Source organism: Geospiza fortis, unplaced genomic scaffold (assembly GCF_000277835.1).
Source record: "Geospiza fortis unplaced genomic scaffold, GeoFor_1.0 scaffold246, whole genome shotgun sequence".
Taxonomy (NCBI): Eukaryota; Metazoa; Chordata; class Aves; order Passeriformes; family Thraupidae; genus Geospiza; species Geospiza fortis.
In genome coordinates, this window is record NW_005054476.1 from 905,639 (window position 1) to 928,676 (window position 23,038).

At 38.8% G+C, this 23,038-nt stretch overlaps 2 protein-coding genes across 2 annotated transcripts in view; one reads left to right on the forward strand and one right to left on the reverse strand.

Annotated features, from left to right (window-relative positions):
* ANKRA2 (ankyrin repeat family A member 2) overlaps positions 1-2,699 on the forward strand; it is an 11,209-nt gene extending 8,510 nt beyond the window's left edge. Inside the window, exon 9 of the mRNA XM_031063004.1 lies at positions 2,281-2,699. Within this exon, the coding sequence (XP_030918864.1) occupies positions 2,281-2,324 (44 nt within the window). The 3' untranslated portion in view covers positions 2,325-2,699. The remainder of the gene's footprint in view (positions 1-2,280) is intronic.
* Positions 2,700-16,465: 13,766 nt separating this feature from the next.
* Positions 16,466-20,388, reverse strand: BTF3 (basic transcription factor 3). Its single transcript, XM_005428268.2, has 4 exons — positions 20,243-20,388; positions 19,800-20,001; positions 17,306-17,362; positions 16,466-16,819 (listed from the first exon to the last, which is right to left on the reverse strand). Exons 2-4 carry the CDS (start codon positions 19,993-19,995, stop codon positions 16,773-16,775), a joined length of 300 nt encoding a protein of 99 aa, XP_005428325.1. The 5' UTR covers positions 19,996-20,001; positions 20,243-20,388; the 3' UTR covers positions 16,466-16,772.
* Between the last annotated feature and the right edge of the window lie 2,650 nt (positions 20,389-23,038).

A 23,038-nucleotide genomic window follows, 5' to 3' on the forward strand; every position in this document is an offset into this window, starting at 1 on the left:
AAGCTACTTCAAAATATCAAGGAATAGTGATTGGCTCTTCTGCAGGTGCCACATCTTGGCTTGGAGATTTGAACTGTTTAGCTCTAATCAGTGACAAGAGTTGGTTGTTTTGTAACTTTACCTCAGTGCAACTATTTCCTGGCTTTAGTTAAGCTTTTTAGTGTTCTTCCTCTTCTTTCACTGTTGTTAATACAAATGTGCAATGTCATCCTTTTCTTAAATATATTTTATATAATTTTAGAAGAGTCAGTTGTCATGCATGAAATTATTTGTAAATAAGCCCAGTTTTGACCATCTAAATGTACACTGAGTGCAGTGGGTGACACTATTCCAAGTGTCCTACTTCATCACATCATTGATACATATTCACAGGAAGAAATGTGTTTAGATATTGAGGGATATCACCACAAAAGATAGATACTTGTATTGTTAATAATACCAAAATGTTCACTGTGTGAAGTTTTTGAGACCCCCCAGTTTATATTTATTCTGGCTGGAGCCAGAACAGGGTTCATTTTTGCAATAGAGAGGAGGGGGCTGGCATGGAGAACTTACTCTGTATCACCTCACCTCATTGCTAAGAGAAGGAGGCTGTCCCTTCCAGGGTGGAGGAGTTCCTTCCAGTCATGGTGGACTGGTTGCAGTGGGATCGGTGGAGCTCTGCAGTAAGCAATTTTGCATGTGAATCGCTCTGTCTTTTGTACATTGTTGCTGTTATTGCTTGTTTTCTTACCTCATTGCTGTTTCCAGTAAATTTTTCTTATTTCAATCTGTGATCTTTACCTTTTTTGCCTCGAATTCCCCTTTCCATCTCACCCCAGGGGAAAGCAGAGAGGGGATGGGCAAGCAAGCAAGTGGCAGTGTGTTTGAAGCGTCGCAGTGGGAGCACTAAACTGGGCAGTACCATTCCTAAACCACAGCAGTCTTGTTTGGCACCTACTATGGGCCAGGAAGGATTGAGATTACAGATAAAATCAGGAATAACTGGAAAAAAATTGATCTAAGCATTTGCTGTATTAGATAGGGAGCCACTGGTCAGAGTGTAGCTTTGTCTGTTGGTGTGGGTGTTGTGCCTAACCCTTTGTATATTCCTCTATGTGCTCCTCCTGATGGTATTTTTCAGAGGAGGGAGAGGGATTAGGATTGTTCTGTTTCTGTACTGTGTGACATCAGTTCATGGCATGATAACATCAAGGGCAGCGAGGGTCATTTGGGATATGCATTCAGTGCTGCTCTCCTACCCTTACCTCAGGCACTACACTTTGGGACTCTATTAATAGTCATGTCCAGTCTGGCAGGGGAGAATTGGACAGGACGATTTTCCCCATATTTTCACTCCTGTTAAAGGAACTTTTGAGAATTCTGAATTCCCTTTGGATGGTTAAGAAGAGCATGTTCTTGTTGCTAAGTCTGGCAGGTCTCCTCAGTGCGATTTACATCGTGTTTAGATATTTCTAGGGAGGTTATTCAAACATCTGCCCTGACGGTAGATAGTCATGAGTGGCATGGAATGTGGGAAAAAATGGGCCAACTTTCGAAGGATTATTGTGCTTCAGTGGTTTGGAAGTTCACTCGTGTCAGGAAAATCCACAAACGCCAGAGTTTTATGTCCGAAAAGGAGACAGAGGAGTCCTTTAACTTTATTCAAATAAAGGAGGAGAGTCCTCTGGGGCACATGCCCATGGGGATTTCTCTCTCGGTTTCAGAAGGTGCAGCCTCCTTTTATCCCAAACTCCGGACTGCATGTTTCCCTCTTCATTTCCCCACTGGCTGAGGTACTAGGAGGGTACAGCCTTCCCAAACTGCCAACCCCATGTGCCCCCTTGAACCTGTCTTTTTTAACCCAAAGTTCAGAAGTTCAGGCTTGTGCAGACTGTTGTCTGTCTCAGAAGCCAAGCTGTCCGGTCTCTACAACAAACCTGCTGCCTTGAATTTAGTAGAGATGGTAAGACCCATTTCAAAGACACTCATACCTTCACCCATTAAATTATTTGTAAAGACATTAGCACACATCTTTCACTCCTGAACAACTATGAGATCCTGATAAAGTCGCATAATATGTGAAGGAAAACTGGTGTAGCAGTTCCAGAGAGGCACGAAGTTATGCAATGTGCTGGGCCCTGGCTACTCTTTCCTGGACACTGCTTGACCCTAAACAGCACGCTCAGGGGAGAGGCAAGAAAGCAGAGCACCAGGCACCGTGGCCACTCAGACTTCAGCTGAACAACCTCTGCTGGTAGTGTTGCAAAATATATAAATTTTTTTCTTTTATAATTTTAGTCAGGACTAGTTTGTTCACCTTTGCCCCGGAGGAAGGGATCTGAAGTTTATTTTCAGGCCATTGCTCCACTAGTTGAGGCCTGATGAGCTCAACATCTCAACAGACTGGGAGCAGCACAGAAAAGACAGAAAAGATAACAGCCAGCAACAGCCATCAAGGGCCGTTAACGGAACATCCATTCCAAACATCCCTGGCATGGTCGGAGACACCTGGTCAGGGAAAGCAGAGATAAGGATGAGGACCTAATTAGCATCGGAGGCAAAGAGATTTGTAAGGAATGAGAAACCAAATACTAAGAACTACATCACTTGGAACCAGTGAACATTGAACCAACGATTTTTTTCATTTTTACTGTATAAAGTTTGTGAAAAATCTGGTAAAATTCACGTGTCATGAAATTACATTCTCTGCACACCCAGACTATGTGTGGATATAATTATTTCTGTTGCACATCTTGGCCAGAACAACATTCTGGCCAGAAGTAAAGTAATGCCTTGATTATTTAACACCAAAATCGTTGTCAGATAGTTTTGTTTTTTCTCACAGTTGAGGTGACAGTAGCAATCGCCTCTATACAGAAGAAGAAATGCAAGATCAAATCAGTTCACACAGGAAGAAATAAGGAGGAAGCAGGGCTCTCTTAACAGGAGGAAGAGGCAGGGCCAGAGATAATCAATCACCCCATTTCTATCCCTCGGTGAGCTGTGGGATGCACAAGAAAATGTCAGCCAGCAGTCAGGAGAGTCCCTGGTGACCTGCCTGGCCCAGTGCTGGGGTATTGCAGCCCACGATGTGAAACCAGACAGTAGTAAAGCTGGCCAGCTGGGATCCCTGACCCTGGGATGTGGGCACAAGAGGATTGGGAAGAGGACAGAAACACAGACCCTGCAGGCGACTCTTGTCAAGCATGAAGGAAAGGTACTAGATCAAGCATGATCTAGAAGTGCACCCAAGGAGGTGGAATGCTATGGAAAAAGGTATCCAGTACCTGAGAGAATTAACTGTGCTGAATGTTATAGATACATATTATAATATTGGTTTTTTGCAAATATTAAAATGGATTTTATATTTTTATATGTGTGATGTTAAAGTAACTGTTATAAGGATATAGTTTTTATTTCTGCTGTTTAATTAAGCTTAGACCTAGTAGTGAAATAGCTATCCTTGTGTTAACATGCCTGCTCAGATGGGATAACATCCAATGAACGTAAGATGAGGACATCTGCTACAGATATGCCAACTATCAGCACTCGCCATCTGAATAGAGTGAGGACCAAGGCCCAGAGTGGAAGTGGTAAAAGAGAAGGAGCCAAAACCACAGCCAAGAAACATGTTTACTCTAAAAAGGCAGACCCGAGGAAGGGCCATGTAAAACCTGGAAAATGTAAACTAGTTTATGGATATGCATAAGGGTCTATGAATATGCAACAGGCTGATGTAGGGGTTTTAAAGGGTATCTCAGAAGGTGATGGTGTGCTCTTGGCTGAGTGCCAAAATGCACCTAGGCGTAATAACCTTTGCTCTATGGTCCTTGTCTCCTATTATCCTTTATTAAACTTTTTAAATTTTCACAGGAGAGTGAACATGTTTTTCACACACTCTACTCCACCCAAAAGGATCTATCTGGTCATTACTCAAATCCCTATAGACTATGCTCAGTGTGAAAAACATGTTCACTCTCCTGTGAAAATTTAAAAAGTTTAATAAAGGATAATAGGAGACAAGGACCATAGAGCAAAGGTTATTACAGCTGGGTGCATCTCGGCCCAAGAGCACACTTATCTTCAGAGACACCCCTTAAATACCTTTTCCCTTACATCAGCCTGTTGCATATTCATAGACCCTTATGCATAGTAAACTTTTCCCCAAACTAGTTTACACGTTCCAAAAACTATTTAGCAAATCTTCTTGGATCCACCTTTTTAGAGCATGCATATTCCTTGGTTGTGGTTTTAGTCCATTCTTATCACCTCCAGGTTTTGGGCCTTGGTTCACCTGTCTTCAGATGGTGAGTGCTGATTGTTGGCCTATCTGTAGCAGGTGTCCTCTTCCTATGTTCATTGGATGTTATCCCATCCAAGCAGGCATTTTAACGCAAGCATACTTATATAATTGATTTCACTACTATGTCTAGGCTTAATTAACAACAGAAATAAAAACTATATAACAAAGTTACTTTAACACCACACATATAGAATCCATTTTAGTATTTGCAAAAAGCCAGTATTATAATATGTATCTATAACAGAGTGAAAACACACTGAATGATTGGTGGTTTTATATATATGTGCATATGCGTGTGTGTGTAGAGTTTGCCTTAGAACAATTTGGTTGCAATGGAGAGGATGTATATAGCCATTTTGGTTGTTGTTATCCATGGTAATAATATAAAAGCATAAAAGTAACACTTAAGAAAATATGTAAGGAAAATAATGAGAAAGAAATTATAAGAGTAGAAAGGTATTATCACGATGAACCCAGTGACAAGACTTGATTGTTGCAATTCAGATGTCCATTGGTTAAACTGATGTTCACAGTCTTCTGGCACCCTGACTGCCAGTGCTGGGATGGATGTTCAAAGGGGAAGTCCCTCCTACATGGCATGCCACCAAAGCTGCATGGAGTATGTGAGTCTTGCTGATCACACAGCTTGGCATGCCTCCAATTCTCTCTAGTTTGCCATAGGGGGAAGAGAGTCTTAATGAGCAGTGTGTGGTTTCTGTGGGAACACTGACAGTACCTGACTTCTTTCCTCCTGCCTTCCACTGTTAGTCCCGGAACAACTAGGCCAACACATTGTAGATTGAAATTTCCTCATTACAAGAAACTCTAATTGCTAGTACAGAACTCCGAGCTCCTAAATATCCTTCATGCAGTGGCTGGAAGCAGGTATCAGCTGTATGCAATGAAAAGCCACAACCTCCTGCACTACAGCCTTCTTCAGCCATTGTAGTTCTTTGGATCATAGAATATTTCAAGTTGAAAGGGACAATACAGATCATTGAGTCACATTCCCTGCTCCTTGCAGCACAATCCCTATGGGTCCCCTCCAACTTGAGATATTCTGTGACTACCTCAGACTAAAGCATATCACTAAGCATCACCCAGACACTCCTTGAATGCTGACAGGCTTGGAGACCATTTTCCTAGGAACCTGTTCAGTGATCAACCACTCTTAATAAAGAGCCTTTCCCTCATGTTCAGTCTGAACTTTTCCCTGATGCAGTTTCAATCCACCTCCTAATGTCCAAACTCTAGTTACCAGAGGGAAGATCAGTGCTTGCCTCTCCACTTCGTCTTATGAGGAAGCTGTAGGCTGCCATAAGGTCACCTCAGACTCCTCCAGAATTAACAGACCAAGTGATATCAGCTGCTCTTCATACCGCTTTCCTCTCAAGACCCTTCACCATCCTCATGGCCTTCCTTCGGACACTCCCCAATAGTTTTATACCTCACTTTTACTTTGGCACCCAGAATTGCCCCCAGCGCTCGAGGTGAGGCTGCCCCAATGCAGTGCAGAGCACAATCCCCTCCCTTGCGCAGCTGGCCATGTTGTGCCTGATGCCCCCAGGGTGGCCCTCCTGGCTGCTAGAGCACTGATGACCATGTTCAACTTGTCTCCAATCCAAACCCTCACATCTCTTTCTGCAGGGCGGCTCTCCAGCCTCTTGTCTCCATTCTGGGGGATGTCCTAGTACAGCTGTTCAGTCAAAACAGCAGTTAAGATTTTGAAATTAGTTGAAAAAAATCAGACAATGTTAACTGATTTTCTGGGACTTCTGCACTTACTCAAAGCTACAATGAATGATGGGACATAACAGTTTTGTACAAATAACAGATAAGCTTTTGAAAGAGACTTTTCAGCAGCTCTCCCCCAACAGCACATAAAATTTTCCCCCATATAATGTTCATGCTTCCAAGCATTTCTCCATTGTGCCCACTAGAGGTCTGGCATCTACTGACATCCATACACCATTAATCCCTGCCTTTCTTCCCCAGTCCGTGGGTAGTGAGCCCAACCTCCAAGTTCCTATATTTCTTGTATAGTGTCTCTACTGTGCTAATTTTTTTCTATTCGAAAGTAAATCCATACACAAAGAAAATGAGCACTATTTAAAGAATATGCACTGTGATTCTGACGAAAGGCACTATAAGGCTGGAGAACAATCCAGCCAAGCTCTATGAGTCAGAGCCAGAGAAATAATGAATTAAAAATGCTAACCTTGAAATAACAAAGTGATTGAATATACAAAAGGGGAAAATGTAGAAAAAAATTCCAAACCTCCATGGATTAAACCCTCTGACTCTTCTGACATGTTTCCATGTACCAAAACATCTGTGGTACATGGAAGGTGTACTCTGTATCATAATTAACCTCTGAAAGGTGGTGCGAAGAGCCAGTGCAGAGATGCATTTCTTTCAAGACACTGAAATCTGCAATGGAATCAGCCTTAGGGGAAGTGAAGAAAAAAAATGTAACTGACCTTGCAGGTGTTGGTGAAATCTTTGCTCCATTATCTGTCCCCCAGGCTTTGACACCTGTATTCTTACGTAGCGTTTACGTAAGTTTTATTGCCTCAGGCATGATTAAATCAGATGAAAGAATCTGACATGCCTTGGAAGTAAGAGAGAAAAAATGTTTCATAATCAAAAATCCAGAAAAATGTATCTTGTAAGTAATTTTAAAGTAAAATAAGATGAAGTGCCAATTACTGTAAAGTTGCATATTAAAAATACTGAGATTTAATGTTCTGTGTAAAATCAAATCCTGAATTCCCACATTTGTTGAAAAGTAAGGTAAATAAAGGGCAAATTGTGTTTCCTTGAGATACCATAGCCTGAGCCATTTTTTCTTAAATTGCAAGACATCTCGTGTATAGACAAAACTACATCAGTATGCTTAAAGAACAGATTTTCCTTTTCCTGTATTATTTGTGTTACAGGAAAGCACTTGTTCCAAATAATGAACCTTCAATATCTGCTCTGTATTTTGTCTTGAATTTCAGTCAGCAATGAGATAACATATAGGAAATAAAACTGACTAATTCTTAGCTACTGCCTCAAAACATATCCCAGAAAAATGCATTTTTTTAATTACATATGAAGACATATAAGAAGAATGTAGATTAAGGCAATGCAATTTAAATTTCTTCCATCTTTTTGCTGCAGAATTTCAAGCAATTGTCAGATAGTCATCACAACACCTCCCACAAGAGCGAGTACAAAGGTGAAGATGATAGTTTTTAAGAAGCTGTTTCCTGCATCATATGCCCTTTCTACTATGTAACATTATGCTGCTAAGGGAACATGGAATTGAAGTTTTCCATGGCTCTTCTGAGGACCTTGCAGGGACCAACCAGCACTATTTCATAAGCTATGATCCAGACACCCTGAGGAAAATTTAGTCAAGAGTTAGCAAACAGCGGAAAAAAAAAATCTATGCAAAGAAAAAGCCTTACTCACAGGAAAAAATCCCTATGTAAAAGGCATAGACAACTGGTGATTATGCAATATTAACAGCATGCTTCACTCCACATACTTCGTATTTCTCTGAGGCACAACAATGAATTTTTGTTTTTCTTGGGTAAATACTTCTCAGTATTCATTTTCCTTTGTTTATAGTGGCAAAAATTGTAAGTGGTGGGAACTTCAGCACTGGTTAAGTGTTTTGAAAGGTCAGTCTTCTGATTTCATTCTAGTCAATGATTTCTGTAGCCTCTGATGGCAGTGAGAAGACACTAAGACAGACTTACCTTGGAACCACACCTGTGGGTCCAAAGTGTTTCCTTGTCACAGGACAGAGGAGTTTGAAAATTCTGCAGTCAGAATCTTAATTACAAGCTGATTTTATCCAAAGTTTTTACCAAAAGCTCTAGCCAATGTAATTTCTTACAGAAATTTTTCATCTTTTAAATTTGAACTTGAATGACAGTATGCACTCTTTCATAGTATTAAGATCTCTATAAAATAAATTGCTTTTCCTGATTAACTATTTTTTGCCAAATTCAACGTGCAACATGTAAACACAGATGTCATGAACTCTGCTCACAAAGCAGACTGCCAGCAGTTTCATGTAGTAGTAACAGCCAAATGCTTCAGAACTGCACAAAGTCTTTGTCTTATTCATTCCCGTTTGACTTTGCAGGGTATTCTGGTCAATCATGTACAATGTTAGCATTACTATTTGCATGTAAATTTGATGAGCACTTTGTAACACTCTTCCCTGTCTGCTCTGGTTTTCCCTGGGGCTGTTACTAGTTCCACTCTGTTGCCTTCTTTGTTCATCTGTCTTGTACTTTGAATTCCCCACTTGTATTTCTGAGACAGTTACAGAAAGCAGCAACCTCCTGCCAGACCTTCCCAGGGTAGAGCATAATCTCCCTTCAGCCCTCCTGTGGGCTTTTCCTTGGCATTAAAAAAAAAAAAGTCTGTATCATACACTTCCTTATGCCACACAGGGAGCAGGTGCCCACAGCAGGAAGCCAAGTGATGGAAGATGGGCCTCTGCTCTTCACCTTTTCCATGATCCACAGGAGATGATTTTGGCTCCTCACTGTGGCACTAGAGGAAAACTCTGTCCCAGGGCCATGATGAAGTGCCCCATGACACTTTTTCTTCCCCCCCAAGCTGTTAACCCACCAGTATTCCTGCAGTAAGAAATAATGTTGCACAGCTCCAAGATGAAAATCAGCCACTGGACCTTACTCTTAGCTGAGAAACAACACAAGACAAACTTTTATTTACAGCATGCGCCAGTTTTGCATTTCCAGAGCAACTTCATCGTGCCTTGGTCCTACAATCTTCCTTTAAGTAATCTTGAATCTTGCTTCTTTAAACCTTGATGATGATGCTTAGCTCAGCCTGAGGAAACAGATGTAAACTAATGCCAGAACTATTACTCATCTTCCGCAACTGTTTTATAACATTTGGAACAAAAAATGTCAGAAGTACAGCAACCGTGAAAGTTTATCTTAATTCTAGGTGACTTGTTTTGGCTAAGCAGTTTACATTCACAGCTCTAGCCTACACCTAGCATCAACCAGATGTAACTCCGTATTCTCTGGAAGGAATGAAGGATAGGGGGAAAAAAAAAAAAGACAGACTGGATTTACTGAAATGAAAGACTCAAATACGTTCTGCATTTTTAACTAGTAAGCTAATGTTAGGGGCATTCCAGTAGTTTTTCCTGAAGACTGTGGACCAAACCTTTTTCCTTTACAACAACAGTATAAATCACTGGAGTGCAGACACTGCCCATCACTAGAATGATCATCATTAGTACTGTTATAGCAGTTCCGCTTGCATGCACCTCCTGCTGTGCAGCACATAATGCTTTCAGGAAGTACACTGCTCCATCTGGCAATGAATGTATAACTGGGTGAATTAGGAATCCAGTCACTTGGAACTTTAAAGATCAAAGATATTGTTAGGGGTTATATATTATTATAGTCCTAGGAATGACATCTGAATAGATCTTTCTGTTGAGGGTTATTTGTCACCAAATTAAGCTAGCAACTCTCCAGGCATACAGGACTGTAAAGCATGTCAGTCCATCTTCTGCAGATGAGCAGTGATGAGGCCAACCATGTACGCAGAAATCAGCAGGGAAGGTTGCAAACCCCAACAGAAAGGAAGATGTAAACTGGACACAGCAACAAGGTGGATTACAGCTGTGGGACTGCACTGTATGGCTCAACCTTTTCCTGCAAGAATAAACCAAAGTAATCCCTAAATAATCCTGTGAAAAAACATCCTGACCTGCATTGTGGGAGATACTGTTTTGATTTGTTATGTAAATCAACTGAACATGCGCTTTAGCACTGAAATCAAAGCATAGCAAGTACAATCACATCACATGCTTTTCACAGCCTACAAAATTTTCTAGCACATCAGCATTTCTATGTCATAAACAGTGAAGCTCACAGAACAGCATCACTGTCACACCAATTCTAGTATATACCATTGCCAAGCATTTTAGAAGGACCTATCATACTATCCAATGCCTGTACTCAACCTTGTGTATTGTTGTCAGTTAAAGGACACTGAATGATGTGTAGTCTGCAGGCATATTTGATGTGCCAGTACTTATTCAGGCTTCTAGCACCATGGAAAAACAGACAAGCTTTAGCTAAACCACATAGATGGTTCCATCCCACTTTTGTAGCCACCAGACTGCATCTAGACTGTCTTAAATGTTACAATCCAAGGGATTCAACACAATTGTTTCTGAAAATGTATCACAAAAATAGCTTGCTTATCTACTCAGCAACCGTGGTATAATCTATCCCAAATATATGGTAAAATCACAGGCATAACAACACCACCATTGTCTCCAAAAAGGCTTTTGTTTAGAAGCATTATGATTTTCTGTTCACACAAAACTGTTTCCAGAAGGTCCACAGCAACCCAGAAAAATGTTTCTGTGCATCCTTGAAGCCTTGTATACTGTATATCCTGATGAAAACAGAGAGTTCCCAAGGTGGGACATAATCAGGAGTAAAAACAGGTTTTGAAATAAATAATCACCTATTTCCAAGGTACAAATTATTAAAATAGGACAATGCTAAAATATGAGGAACAAATATAACGTGAGTAAAGGGTCTGTTGTAAAGGGCTGATGCACTTAAGCAGAATGACAATCCATCTAGAATACAGATCCTGACAGAGGTCAGCCCAGACACCAGTGTATACGTGCACAAGGTCACATCTGAGCAAATCTGAATTTTGTATGCTGGTGGAAGATGATGACTCAGTGAATCCTGAGATCTGTAAGCTAGGCTAGCTTCTACACAGTAAAAACATACCCACCCCCAAGCACACCCCCCCCAAAAAATCTTAAAGATCATCACCCCCGGGTAGTAATTACTGGAGCATGAAATGCTGCAGATGTACATGGGAATTGTTTATCCAAATGTTGCCCCCAACATATGCTAAAGGCAAACCCCAGCTACATGAGCTGGCTATGCTGGTTTCACGCTGTTTAGGAGCTTTCCTAAACCAGAAAGAACTGTAGTAACTACTGATTCCTAACACTAACTGATGCAAAGCAGCTGGGAGGGGAAAAAAAGGAATTGTCAAATTAACTCCTCCCTGGTGCTTTGAATACCAACTCTCCCTGGAAAAAAAACTTGTAATGGACATCTCAGACCAATAAACCTGCCATTCTGCTGACACAATTGTTCAATTTTTTCATTTCACCTCATTCTTAGTTTGGGTTTGAATCCTTCAAACACATGTTCACATAACCCTCACCGTATATTTACATAAGCCTTATGCTTGTTGGGGACAGATGAATGCCACAAATTTAACGCAACAAAATGAGATGACTGACCTGGACAGGTGAAGCCAAACAATGTTAGAAATGAGCACAAATGCAGGAGTCTAAGACGCAAAGGTATTATAAAAATGGCTCCTAACCGCTTAATTCTGCTCACCGCACATCCTGGCTATGTTACTCACCTACATGGCTCTAATGAATAATAATCTAAAGAAAATTAATTTTAATTCCTCCTAGTTCTGCAGAGGCAACTATACTGAAGATACAAGGAGCATATTCATCACCCCATTCATTTTAACACCATTCTACTCTACTGTGACTACTAGTGACAATCTCTGTATTATACCCCAGACGTTATGTCAAACACCAATGTCACACAAGCATAAATTTTGGCACGTCCAACCATCTTTCTTTTTACAGGCACAATAGGGCAAGAAGCCCTCTCAGAACACCTCAGTTGCATTCTCAAAGGTGGCAGTAGTCTTGCTTACACACAGTTACTAGAAATCCATCACAAAACAGCAGCTCACTGTAGAGATGCTACTGTTGAGAGTTCTGACTATACTCAGTTACATCTGCATTTGCCTGATGTAGTTACTGGAAGTAACAGGAAAGAATAGCAGGACTAGTCACAGTCCCTGAAGAGGCAGCTTAAACCCCGAGCTCCCTCTGTTTCAGTTGATACTTTCCACAACTTCAAACCTTGGCTAATCTTACTGCATCATTTTAAACCAATGATAACACACAGGTGCAAACACTTGCCACAAGTTACATGTCAGTTGTGAAGCAGGATACTTATCAGGTATGCAGAGCTGAAATTTTTGAGACTCCAGCATAATTCTTACAGACATTATTAACTCAGGTACAACTTACATAGAGAATGTTAACTTCATGTGTGCCCTAAAAATTTGGAGTAGGATACAGCCCATTACTACATTTTTCCAGAAAAGAAGAAAAAAAAAAGGCATTGTTCAATGGAATTGCAGAATAAGGATCTCAAGTGCAGCAGATACTTCCACATTTATCTGCCAGTAACCTGCAGCACACATCAAATCCTTGTGTGAGGACGTGTTTCAAATCTCGGTTAACGGGTATCACAACCAAAAGCTTTTGCATTATCAAACTGAGCTTCAAACAATCTGATTAGCAGCAAGATATCCTAGAATTCTGCCTTCCACCCATGCAAGAGGTTACAGACATAGGCACTAATGATTATAGCCTATACCATTACAACACTAATTGGTCAACAATTGTTCTGATTTGTTTGGATTCACTACCAATGCAAAACACAGGGCTGTAACTCATCTGTTAAAGTATTACTAATCCCTGCATTACACAAACATTGTTCAAATGGCTTTTTTTTACTACCAGGATACCTTAGGTGCAATGTAAATGCAATGTAAATTACATCCGTTAAATCTCTTATTAAAAAAAAAGCAGATTACAGTAAGACAATACAGTAATAGTATTACATAAAATGTCTTCCTTCTATTCAGTAACGTTATTTTATAATGATAATCCACACATGAAGACAGAGTATTAGCAGAGCAGTTAAAACTTTCATGATGAAACTGTAGGTACCATCTTACCTAGAAGAAACCACAGCTTAAAGTCAATTAGAATACACAGAAATAGTTATACTCCTGATTCTCAGAGCTTCTATATACATCCACTCTTCATCCATCTTTAAAGTCAGTGAGTTCACCTCGTAGTCAAACTAATTGTGTTACTTCCTCATGCTACAGACAGTACACCCAAGCTAAGTAAGCTTGGCTCAGCTGCACCATAAGCTCCTTTTTCTGTAAAATAAGACTTCCTCTCAGAGTCCAATCTCTGTTACTGGTCAGGATCTTACAACTATCATATCCAGTAGAAAACATTTTCAGCAACTCTCACAGATGTGGATGAAATGATAGAAAACTAAGAAAGAATAGCTCAGAAAAATTAGAAGCCACATTGCATGTATTAGTTAAATGCAAGACAAGCTGAGTACTTATTAATATTTTAAAATACGCAGCTTAGAAACCTCTCCTTTTTACATATACCATCATCTTGCCAGTCACTTGCCAGTCACTTGGGGCTGTAATCTGGTCATCATCAGCATGGACTTCCCTATATCTCTGTTGAATATTAACTCTCCAGTTTACTAACTTGTTCAAACCTATTCCCACATTTAAAGGCGAGAATAGCCTGTTAGGTTTTCAGCAGATACAGTAGACAACTTGAGGAAAAGTAAATTATCTGTATGATGTTTCACCCACAAAACACAGTATCAGCACAAAATTTCAGAGGTGGCAACTACATTTAACTTCCCCCACACTCCAGGCAAACCAATATAAGAAGATACACAAGCACTGATTTCAAATTTCAAGTATTGAGCTGTGAACATTTTAAACATGTTCTTCCTTTGTCATGTATGTTAAATATGCATTACAAATTACATTAAATTCTCAATTATTACTTTTCTAACAGACACAACCACAGACTCATAAGCCTTTGATAATAAGAACAAACATGTAATAATAATGCAAGGTGACTTTGAGAACTTTAAAATCTGTATTACTTTAAAACCATAGTTAGAAGCTTTTCATATGTACACCACTAATAAAACACACAGCTTCACCATCTCCCAAAAGGTTTCTGTTGTTTGGGTTTTGATATTAGAATATACTAATTTTAAAACATTGCAAAGCCCTTAAAGCATAAGATTAATGTGAAAATATTTCCAAAAATCTGTTCCAAACATTATGAAAAACCTCACTAGAACCCACCACTGCACTGAGTTAAGCTATTTCAGAGCTTAATGTGACAGAACTTGAACATTCCTTTAGCCTTTTAAAAATAAAAAACTCAGTAGAAACACAGGCATTTGTTTTCATTTCTCCATTGTCCAAAGTATTTGGAATGGAGAGCCATTTTCCTTGAGTAAAACTAGATATGAATCCGTAATAGCATAATTACAGTATGGTTACCCAGAAGTTCAATCTGACGAGAAACATCAGCACAACTATCCTCAGTTTCTAGTAATTAGTGACAGATTAGGAAAACCATAACTAAACTCCTTACTGAGAGAAAAATAATCACACCACTGAGTCCAGGACTGAACACTAAGTTACACATGAAGAATATTATAACCTTACCAGATAGGTACTTTACTTCCATTTAGACTCTGCTATAGTCAAGAACATAGTTTGTTCATACCTTTATCCTCAGTTTGAGTCTGAAGATGCAGATTATGCCAGTATTTCCTGACTGGGAGAGTACTGGGAGCACACCTTGCACAAAGACAAAGACTTCCACAGGCACGTCACATGGGTGTTGATCACTAGATTAGACAGACTTACATTGCACTTCAAAGACACTGCTTTAGCGAGGATCTTATTTTTTAAGTACTAAATGTATGTGTTAGAGGGAAAAAGGCTAACACTGTCTGTAACATCTAAGCAAGGCCCAAAGTTACTTCATAAGACAGAAACCAGTAGAAAGTATTTCATAAGGGCTACGAAGGCTTAGAACAATTTATGTGGACTAGCATATCTGAATCACAGAACAGGTAACACACTCATAAAAACCCAGCATGTCAATTATTTACTCAACAAGTCACAGGAAGTCTGGCAAGTTGCTCTGCAGAATTTGGTTTTTTCCCTTATTCACAGCAATTACATTTGCCACCCTTATTTCAAAGTCAAACTCACACAGGCCTAGTTTTTCTACCTTACTGCTGCAATTCAATGAATCCACTTTTTAAGCTAATTCAATGGTACAAGCACAGTTCACTGCTGAAGTACTTTTAAACCAAGACAAGTGCTCTAAAATTGTTACCTAAAGCACTTGCATCCAACTTCAGCCATGCCATGCTCACATTAGTCTGCTGTCTTACCTCAAACCACAGGAGTTCTAGGGCTTGAACAAGTTCATCCACTGTTTCCCAATGTACACTATGACAAACATGCTTGGCAAGTCAGACACAGACCCACCCTTTTCCAGGCACACGAAGAGCTTTGCTATGGGTACAGCAACTCCTACCTTGAATTTCATTCTCAGCAAGTCATGGTGAATCTACACTTCTTGAAGTATCTGCTCTAGAAACAACCTTAGGAGGCCAGTAGCTGGGTGCTCTTCAATCATGCACGATTCTGATCTATCATTAATATCAATGACTCACAAACATGAAATTTAGCTCTCACCCTTGGAAACTCCAGCTATACAGAGGTCAGACTGGAATAAAAAATGTCTTTCTTGTGCCCTAAAAAGTTATATTTTTCTCTGAAACACAACAAAAAACCCAAAAAGCAATAAAAACAACACATTCCTGAAACATTCAAATTATTAGTTAATAGATCTGAAGCTGGTAAATACACTTAAGAGCCATTATCAATTTTATTAATGCTTTTCCTCCTTTCCGTACTTCATTCCCCCATATAACTGATGGTTTCAGGTAAGTAAAATTAAAATGGTATTGTTTAACCCATTAAACAGTTGTACCATGCAAATATCTATTAAACACTCACTGAAGATAAAAATTTAACACTCACACGTAGCTCCCCAAGGCCATGAAGAACAGCAGCAAGCAGCTGGCAAGTAAAAATTCTTCCTCGACTTCCAAGTTTTGTTTTAGATTAAGCCACCATTAACTGTTGCTAAAATACAATTCTATTTCTTAAATCCAGTAGGTTACAAACTGACTTATAGCCTACGTAGCTCTAACCTGCAATGCCAGAAATTCACCAATTAAGTCCAAAAGGTTTCATTATGCATGGAAAGTTTTTTTCAGGAGCCAGCTTTTTAACACAGCAAAAGGAGGATGCTCTGCAGAAAAGCAAAACATTTTAAGATTGTTTAATATTTAGGACCTGTTGTTTAATATTTTTGTCCCTGATTGTCTAACAAAAAGTCACACCAGAAACTTTGCTTTATAATTTTATTGTATGCCAAAGTTCATTAAAGATAAGTGTTTGCTTGTAGAAGTTACTCAAAAAATGTGTCTAGGCAGAAATTTGTTAGCAATCTGACTTATTTCAAAGCATAGTTTTGTTCAATTGGGCCACAAAAATAATAGTGTACAAGCAGTAACTAAGGAGCTGTAGATTCAAGGAGTTTCCAAATATCACAGATCTTGAGATCTCATCAGGAAATAAATCAAGGCAGTCACAATATAAAATAGCAGCTCCATATAGCTTTTTCAAGTTTTAGTTTTATTCAGGAGGTGACAGTTCAGTTTGCCTCATTCTTCGAAGCTTCATCGAAGTTTTCAACAAGATCTAGAAAAAGATTGTTGGAATTAAAAGTTTGACCCACTTCCCCTTTTTCCGAACATTTTGGGTTTGAATTTTTTTCCGAAGTCCTACTTCATGTCAAGTTTTTACCATAAAAACTTTCAGCTTGTAAAATACAGAGCAAATATTGCTCAACCAAAGAAATTTTGGACAGTTCATTAAAAAGCACAATTCTAAAAGCATTTAACTTCACTGTAACAACAAGGCAGTGATTCTGACAAGGTAGTTTCTCATGAAATATTAAATAATTATCTTAGTAGCAGCTACCACTTCAACACAGGACCAAAATGCTAGCTTAAACTGCGAAGTCTCTCATAGTATCTGAAATTAATGAAATAATCTGCCCACAGAAATTCTGTGACAACAAGTCACTAGACATCATTCTTACTATCCCTGGTCTGATCTTATGCTATGTGTAAGATCTCCCAGCAAAATTAACTTCCTTCTCCTCCCCTTCATGTTTGTTCTCACCTGGAACTTCATCGTCATCATCTTCACCAGTGGCAAGTGGTGCTTTTCCATCCACAGCTGCAAGAGCAAGTAGTTCAAAAGCTTCATTCAAGCTCATCATAGGCATTTTGAGTTATTGTTTAGCTTTGTGTTTATTGAAACCATTATCAAAGATTCTGGGCTAAGCGGCAATGCTTTATCCAGTTTTGTAAATAAAACTCTTCATCTAATGTCTGAAGTTTGCATTCCCTTTTTTACTGATAATGCTCAAACAGCCCAGTAGTAAAATTAGAAGATGCATGCTAAACAGCATACTAGTCACCATCTTGTACGTATATATTGAGTACCTCCACAACAATAACTTCCAAATACAAGTGGAGATGGATTTTACCAGTTTTTCCTAGAAGTAGGATAGTTTATGGACTACCACATGGCTCTTAAATCTATGTATTTTACATCACCAAGTTTTAAGGACTAGAAAGGATCTTATTATCCCACACATCCAAAGAAAGCTGAGGTGTTAATTGTCAAGTTGCAGGCAGACACAAGTAGAAGTACTTAAAAGGTATTACTGTTCCCTGGCAAAGTCAGAGGAATATGGAACTGGATGCACAATTTTACACTCTTTAGGTGACCTAGTGTTCTAGTCCACATGTTTGCTGACTCAGCAATTTCTTTAACCACTCCTATTGCATTTGACAGAGGTAGTGAGATTTAACCAGCTCCATTGTAGCAGACCAGTGAGCATCTGCTGAAGTGGGTAGAAGTATAATGCTACTAACAGGTATCTCAGGTGCCTGTGCCACTACTCTACAACTATTCTTAGCTGTACTGTCACAATGTCTCTTACTCTCTACTACCTTAGCATTATTCTAATTAATCCTTCTCAGTTTTTAAGAAAAGCGTGAGGAAAAATATGGTTTCTTACTAGATCTGTACATTAATTTCTAGAGAACCAGAACTGATAAATAAACTTTGTTCTAGGGACAAGGACATCACTGACCTTCATTTGTTTTTTTTAAGAAGCAGAAAGTTGTTAAATCTTAAGTGCATCTTAACATTAAAAACATTTGAAAAGCAAACCATGTTATTTTGTCCTAAATTACCTGCATTTTCTCTCATCCCCAAGACCAGTCCAAGTTTACCTTAGCATCTGCAATCATCACAGATGCTTCATTCATTGATGTTAGGCTTCCAAACCTAGCTGACAATGCTGAATAGAAAGTTTTGTGCAACTAGTTCTGGCATCCACTCTTAGTGGAAAGAAATAGCCATCTATTAGAACATAAAGAGTAATCACTTCAAACAAGCTTCCCTCCTTCTAAAACTCCACAATTTAGCTTAGTATATAGCCTCTTATAACTGGCTTCTCACTGTTATCAGAAAACAGAACTTCAGCAATCATCCTAAATCCTTCCAAGTACTCTTTTCAAGTTCAATTACTATCACACAGGTGATATTAGAAGAAAGGATCTGAGGATCATGATAAAGAACATTTTACTCCATATCTTGAGGACCACTTCTAGCAAAATTTTTTTCATTGATAAGTTGCCAGGAGGGCACCATCAATTTTAGGAATGTAAATAGAGGCTGCTTTGGCAACAAAGCAGAGGAAGAATAATAAATTAATCAAATTACAACTGCCAAAGATCAGACACAATGATTTTATCTCATTTTTATCATGTTCAGGCTGTTCCATATATTTAAAGAAATGGGCTTAAGATATTTCAGGAAGTAGGAAGACTGTACACACAGGACACGAGGAATGTTCCCAGTGTCAACAAGTCTTTCACTCCTGATTTTCATCCTGTCGCAGCAGCACCTTTATCAAACACTACATATTTAAGTCCTTACTATACTTTTCCCAGTTTTAGAAGGAACAAATGCTCATACTTTTTCACTATCTAAAGTATGGAATAGAAAGTTGGTATATCTAGCTTAATGCTTGTATCAGTCCTGTTCTCTATACTGTTTTACACATACTGAAATTATAATGTACTTCCTTATAAATACCCTGTAATTTCTTCCTAGTTACCAAAAAGCCCATGGAGAAATACTTTTACCACACCTGTGAGGGAGAAATGCAATCACGAGATATCTGTTATGTCCCTCTCCCCATTACTTACACTTCCATTCCAAGTGTCAAGAGATATACTCAAGTTTATCCTTCTCTAAAACCTAACACTTACAGAGTAATTAATTCACCCAGCTATAATGAACAAGATATGTCAAAATATGGCAGCCATATCGAGAAGGAAAGTACCAGAAAATCAAGTCTGGCTACAATTTTCCAGTGCTAACCCAGCTACAAGACACACAGACAGGTGACTTCGCTTTACTGAGTCATGCTTGCCATGGGGTTTGAGCTATAAATAAAATTGATTTGAAAGTGGTTTCTTTACAAGGATTTTATAACATGCCTGCAGACAACAAGAGCGCAGGGAATGTCACTGCTGCTACAGAAACAAGCTTCATGTCAGCTGCCAGCATGAAACACACTGAAGTTTCAACCTACATTGCTTGGGTAGGGCTTCTGCCAATCTCCTGAGGCTGGTCAGACTGTCAGCTCCGAGCTGGTTTAGGATGCTAGGCAGCATTTCTGTCAGCTGCTTTGTCTCAGCATGGCCGGTGATAGTGAAAGTGTTAGCAGCCAGAGATGCCTGAACTTTTGGGTTATTGAAGTGAATGACTGTTCCTTGATTGGTAAACATGTTTACCTGCAAGAAAAAAAAAATCCAGTATTTGAAGCAGTTGAACAGGATTTTTCAATTTAATAGGAAATAAAAATTCTTAAAGCTTCAGGAAGACCTATTGATCATTTACAGGCAAGTTTAGGAGCTATGTTACTTACCAGAAAATTGATTTTAATGCATATTCTATTTAATACATTTTCTATTTTCTATAATACTATTTCTATTTTCTATTTAAATATATATTTTTTTCCTTTGAAGCAATTACCTCTTCAATTCCAGAAATATTGTTGACTCCCAGTTTCTTCAATGAAAACTGAAGTTTTTTATCATCTGCTGTAGCTGTTCTGTGAACAACCTTCTTCTTTCTGCGGGCAGTACCCTTTGCAAAAAAAAAATTACAAGATAAAGCTTAAGTAGTTCTCACGAACTCTAATCCTAAAGGCTGTATAACTACTTTACAATCTCTACAAATCAACATACTGCACCTGTGTTTCACTGCATGAAACCCTGCTGCTCAACTGCACTGCAGCAGTTTTTCTCTTTGCAGTAAGGCAAGATTTGCACATGTAGGAGAAGCATAAAGTTTTAGGAAGCAATGCCATCAGAAAGTATTTATTCCACAAACATCATAGTTTACTGCAACATCTTGGAAAAGGGGAGTTGCAAATCTACCCTTGTTAACCCAAGTCATCATAAGGCATAAAACTGAAGAATGAACAGTTTCAAGCAATTTCCAAAAGCTATTAGTTTTTCCTTAGATTATAGCCAAATTTTGGCAAAAATCAGAGGTCATAAGGCTATGAACACATCATTAACAAATGAATAAGAGAAAAGCCAAAATACTCAATTTTTATTCTAAATAGCCATCTGATGGATTTACATATTTGAAGAATGCCTACTTCTCCAAAATATCTCAAAAATACATTTTAAATAATACTTCTGGTGTTCTAGACCAACCCTGTTTAGAAACCAAACAAGTAAAGGTTAAGTTGTCCTACAGATCCAAAGCTCTAGATTTCTCCAGGGAAGTAGAAGTTCCACATTAGAATACATCTATTTATATGAAAAAGCAGAAAATGTCATTCTCCAATTACTTGAAGAAGGGTTCAGGAAAATCTGACATAAAATGTCTGTAAAAAAGTGAAACTAAGCTTGTTTTTGGCATAATGTAACTACTAATCTAAGTCCTCCCACTCCGGCTGCTCATCTACCACATGCTAATAAGAAGAGAATGTGTTGCTGCCTAGCTGTGTAAACAGCTGCAATTCCTTTTCAGTTTACTGTCAGAAGTTTAAAAGTTGGCTGGACAGTAACAAATCCAACATAATTCTGTTACCAACAATGAGGAACATTAGTGACAAATTCATATGAAACCAACGCTTGGAAGATGACCACTCAAACATTTAAGTTTTTGTCTATAAAACTTGATATTCACATCCTGCTACTGTTGGGTTAGCACACACAGCAGTTTGGAAACTGCTAAAAGTAATAGAATTGCTTTATTTTAGTGACTTGTCTACCCAAGAATTGAGGTAGATAAGGCATATGCTAAGTCCCTTTCGACAACAAAAATCTCAGTAAATTTCAGAACATGACATCTTGAATCAAGGAATATGGAGGAATATGTACCTCCTTCACACTCATCTCAACTTACATGGCAACAATGCAATAAAGATATCAGGAATAATTTCCCATTATAAAAAATAATAATATGGCAGGTTCAGGCATTCCAACTATTTCACAGGCCAATTTTAAAATTAAATTACCATTCTAAGCTTTGCCTAATGTCTATAAAAGCCCTACATTGATCAGCAAGCTGCAAGAACTGCAATCTGAACGCATGCTCTCACATGACAGACATCAAAAGCCTCTATAGTCAATAAACACACACTGGTTAACATGCATACAACCAGCTAAATAATACAGGAGTTCTCTAATTAACCATTAACATATACCAAGAATATGCAAAAATTACCAAGGTTGTTAATTACTACATAAACCCTGTTTTAGGCTGCCCAAATCTCCAGCAATTGGCAAAAAGAAAAGGGAAAAAAACCCCAAACACAGGAATGAAAGCTCCTGGAAATTCTGTCAGCAAGAGTTCTGTTGAATAATTTGTAATCTAGAACATTGTGTATACTCACTCAGGTATGAAAGATTCTTGAAAAATTCCTGAATTAAGACTGACACTGAAATTAAAATGTTTACTGTCATATTAAACATACTTTTTTTAACATACTTGTTTACTGTCATATTAAACATACTTTTCTCACATTATAAGTAAACACACAACACAAACACCTATATTCAGATATAACAAAATAAAGTTTTTCGTATTATATTAGTCTGCAATTAAAAAAGTATGACAATATATAGAATTTTCAACTTTGTGCAAAAAGGCAAAAAACTGCCTCAAGCACCCTAAGTATTTCTGACAAATCAGTAACATAAGATCTCCAAGGTCTGTTATGAAAACTACACCCAACCTCACCTGCTGCAAGGTATACTCACTTCAAATCCAACATGTTTTCTAAAACAACCCATAGAATTAGCATGAGATGGCTGCAAGAGGACTACAACGACCATCTACTTCCAACCTTTCTGCCATGGGCAGGGACAACTCTAACTGGACCAAGGTACTCAAAAGTCCCATCCAACATAGCCCTTAACAGCCCCAGGGATGTGGCATCCACAGCCTCTCTAGGCAACTTGTTCCAGTGCCGAACAGCCTCATAGTAAAGAATTTTTTCATAATATCCAGACTAAACCTACTTTCAAGTTAAACCCATTTCCCCTTGACACGCTACTACATACTCTTGTAAATAGTCTTGATGCATCTTTTCTGTAGGCTCCCTTCAGGTACTAGGAGGCCACAATTAGGCTCAATGCCTCCTCTTTTGCAGGCTAACCAGTCCAAATTCTCTCAGACTGTTCTAACATGAGAGGAGCTCCAGCCCTCTGATCAACTTGCTGTCCCTTCTCTGGACTTGCTCCAACATCTCCATGTCCTTCCTGTGCTGGGAGCCCAGAGCTGATGCAGCCCTGCAGGTGGGCTCTCAGC

Coding starts and splice junctions, on each gene's coding strand:
- BTF3 (XM_005428268.2), bottom strand. CDS start 19,995: ATGTTTACCAATCAAGGAACAGTCATTCACTTCAATAACCCAAAAGTT. Junction 17,363..19,799: donor AGAAGCCCTACCCAAGCAAT/GTAGGTTGAAAC, acceptor TTGCTCTTGCAG/CTGTGGATGGAAAAGCACCA. Junction 16,820..17,305: donor TGATGACGATGAAGTTCCAG/GTGAGAACAAAC, acceptor ATCTTTTTCTAG/ATCTTGTTGAAAACTTCGAT.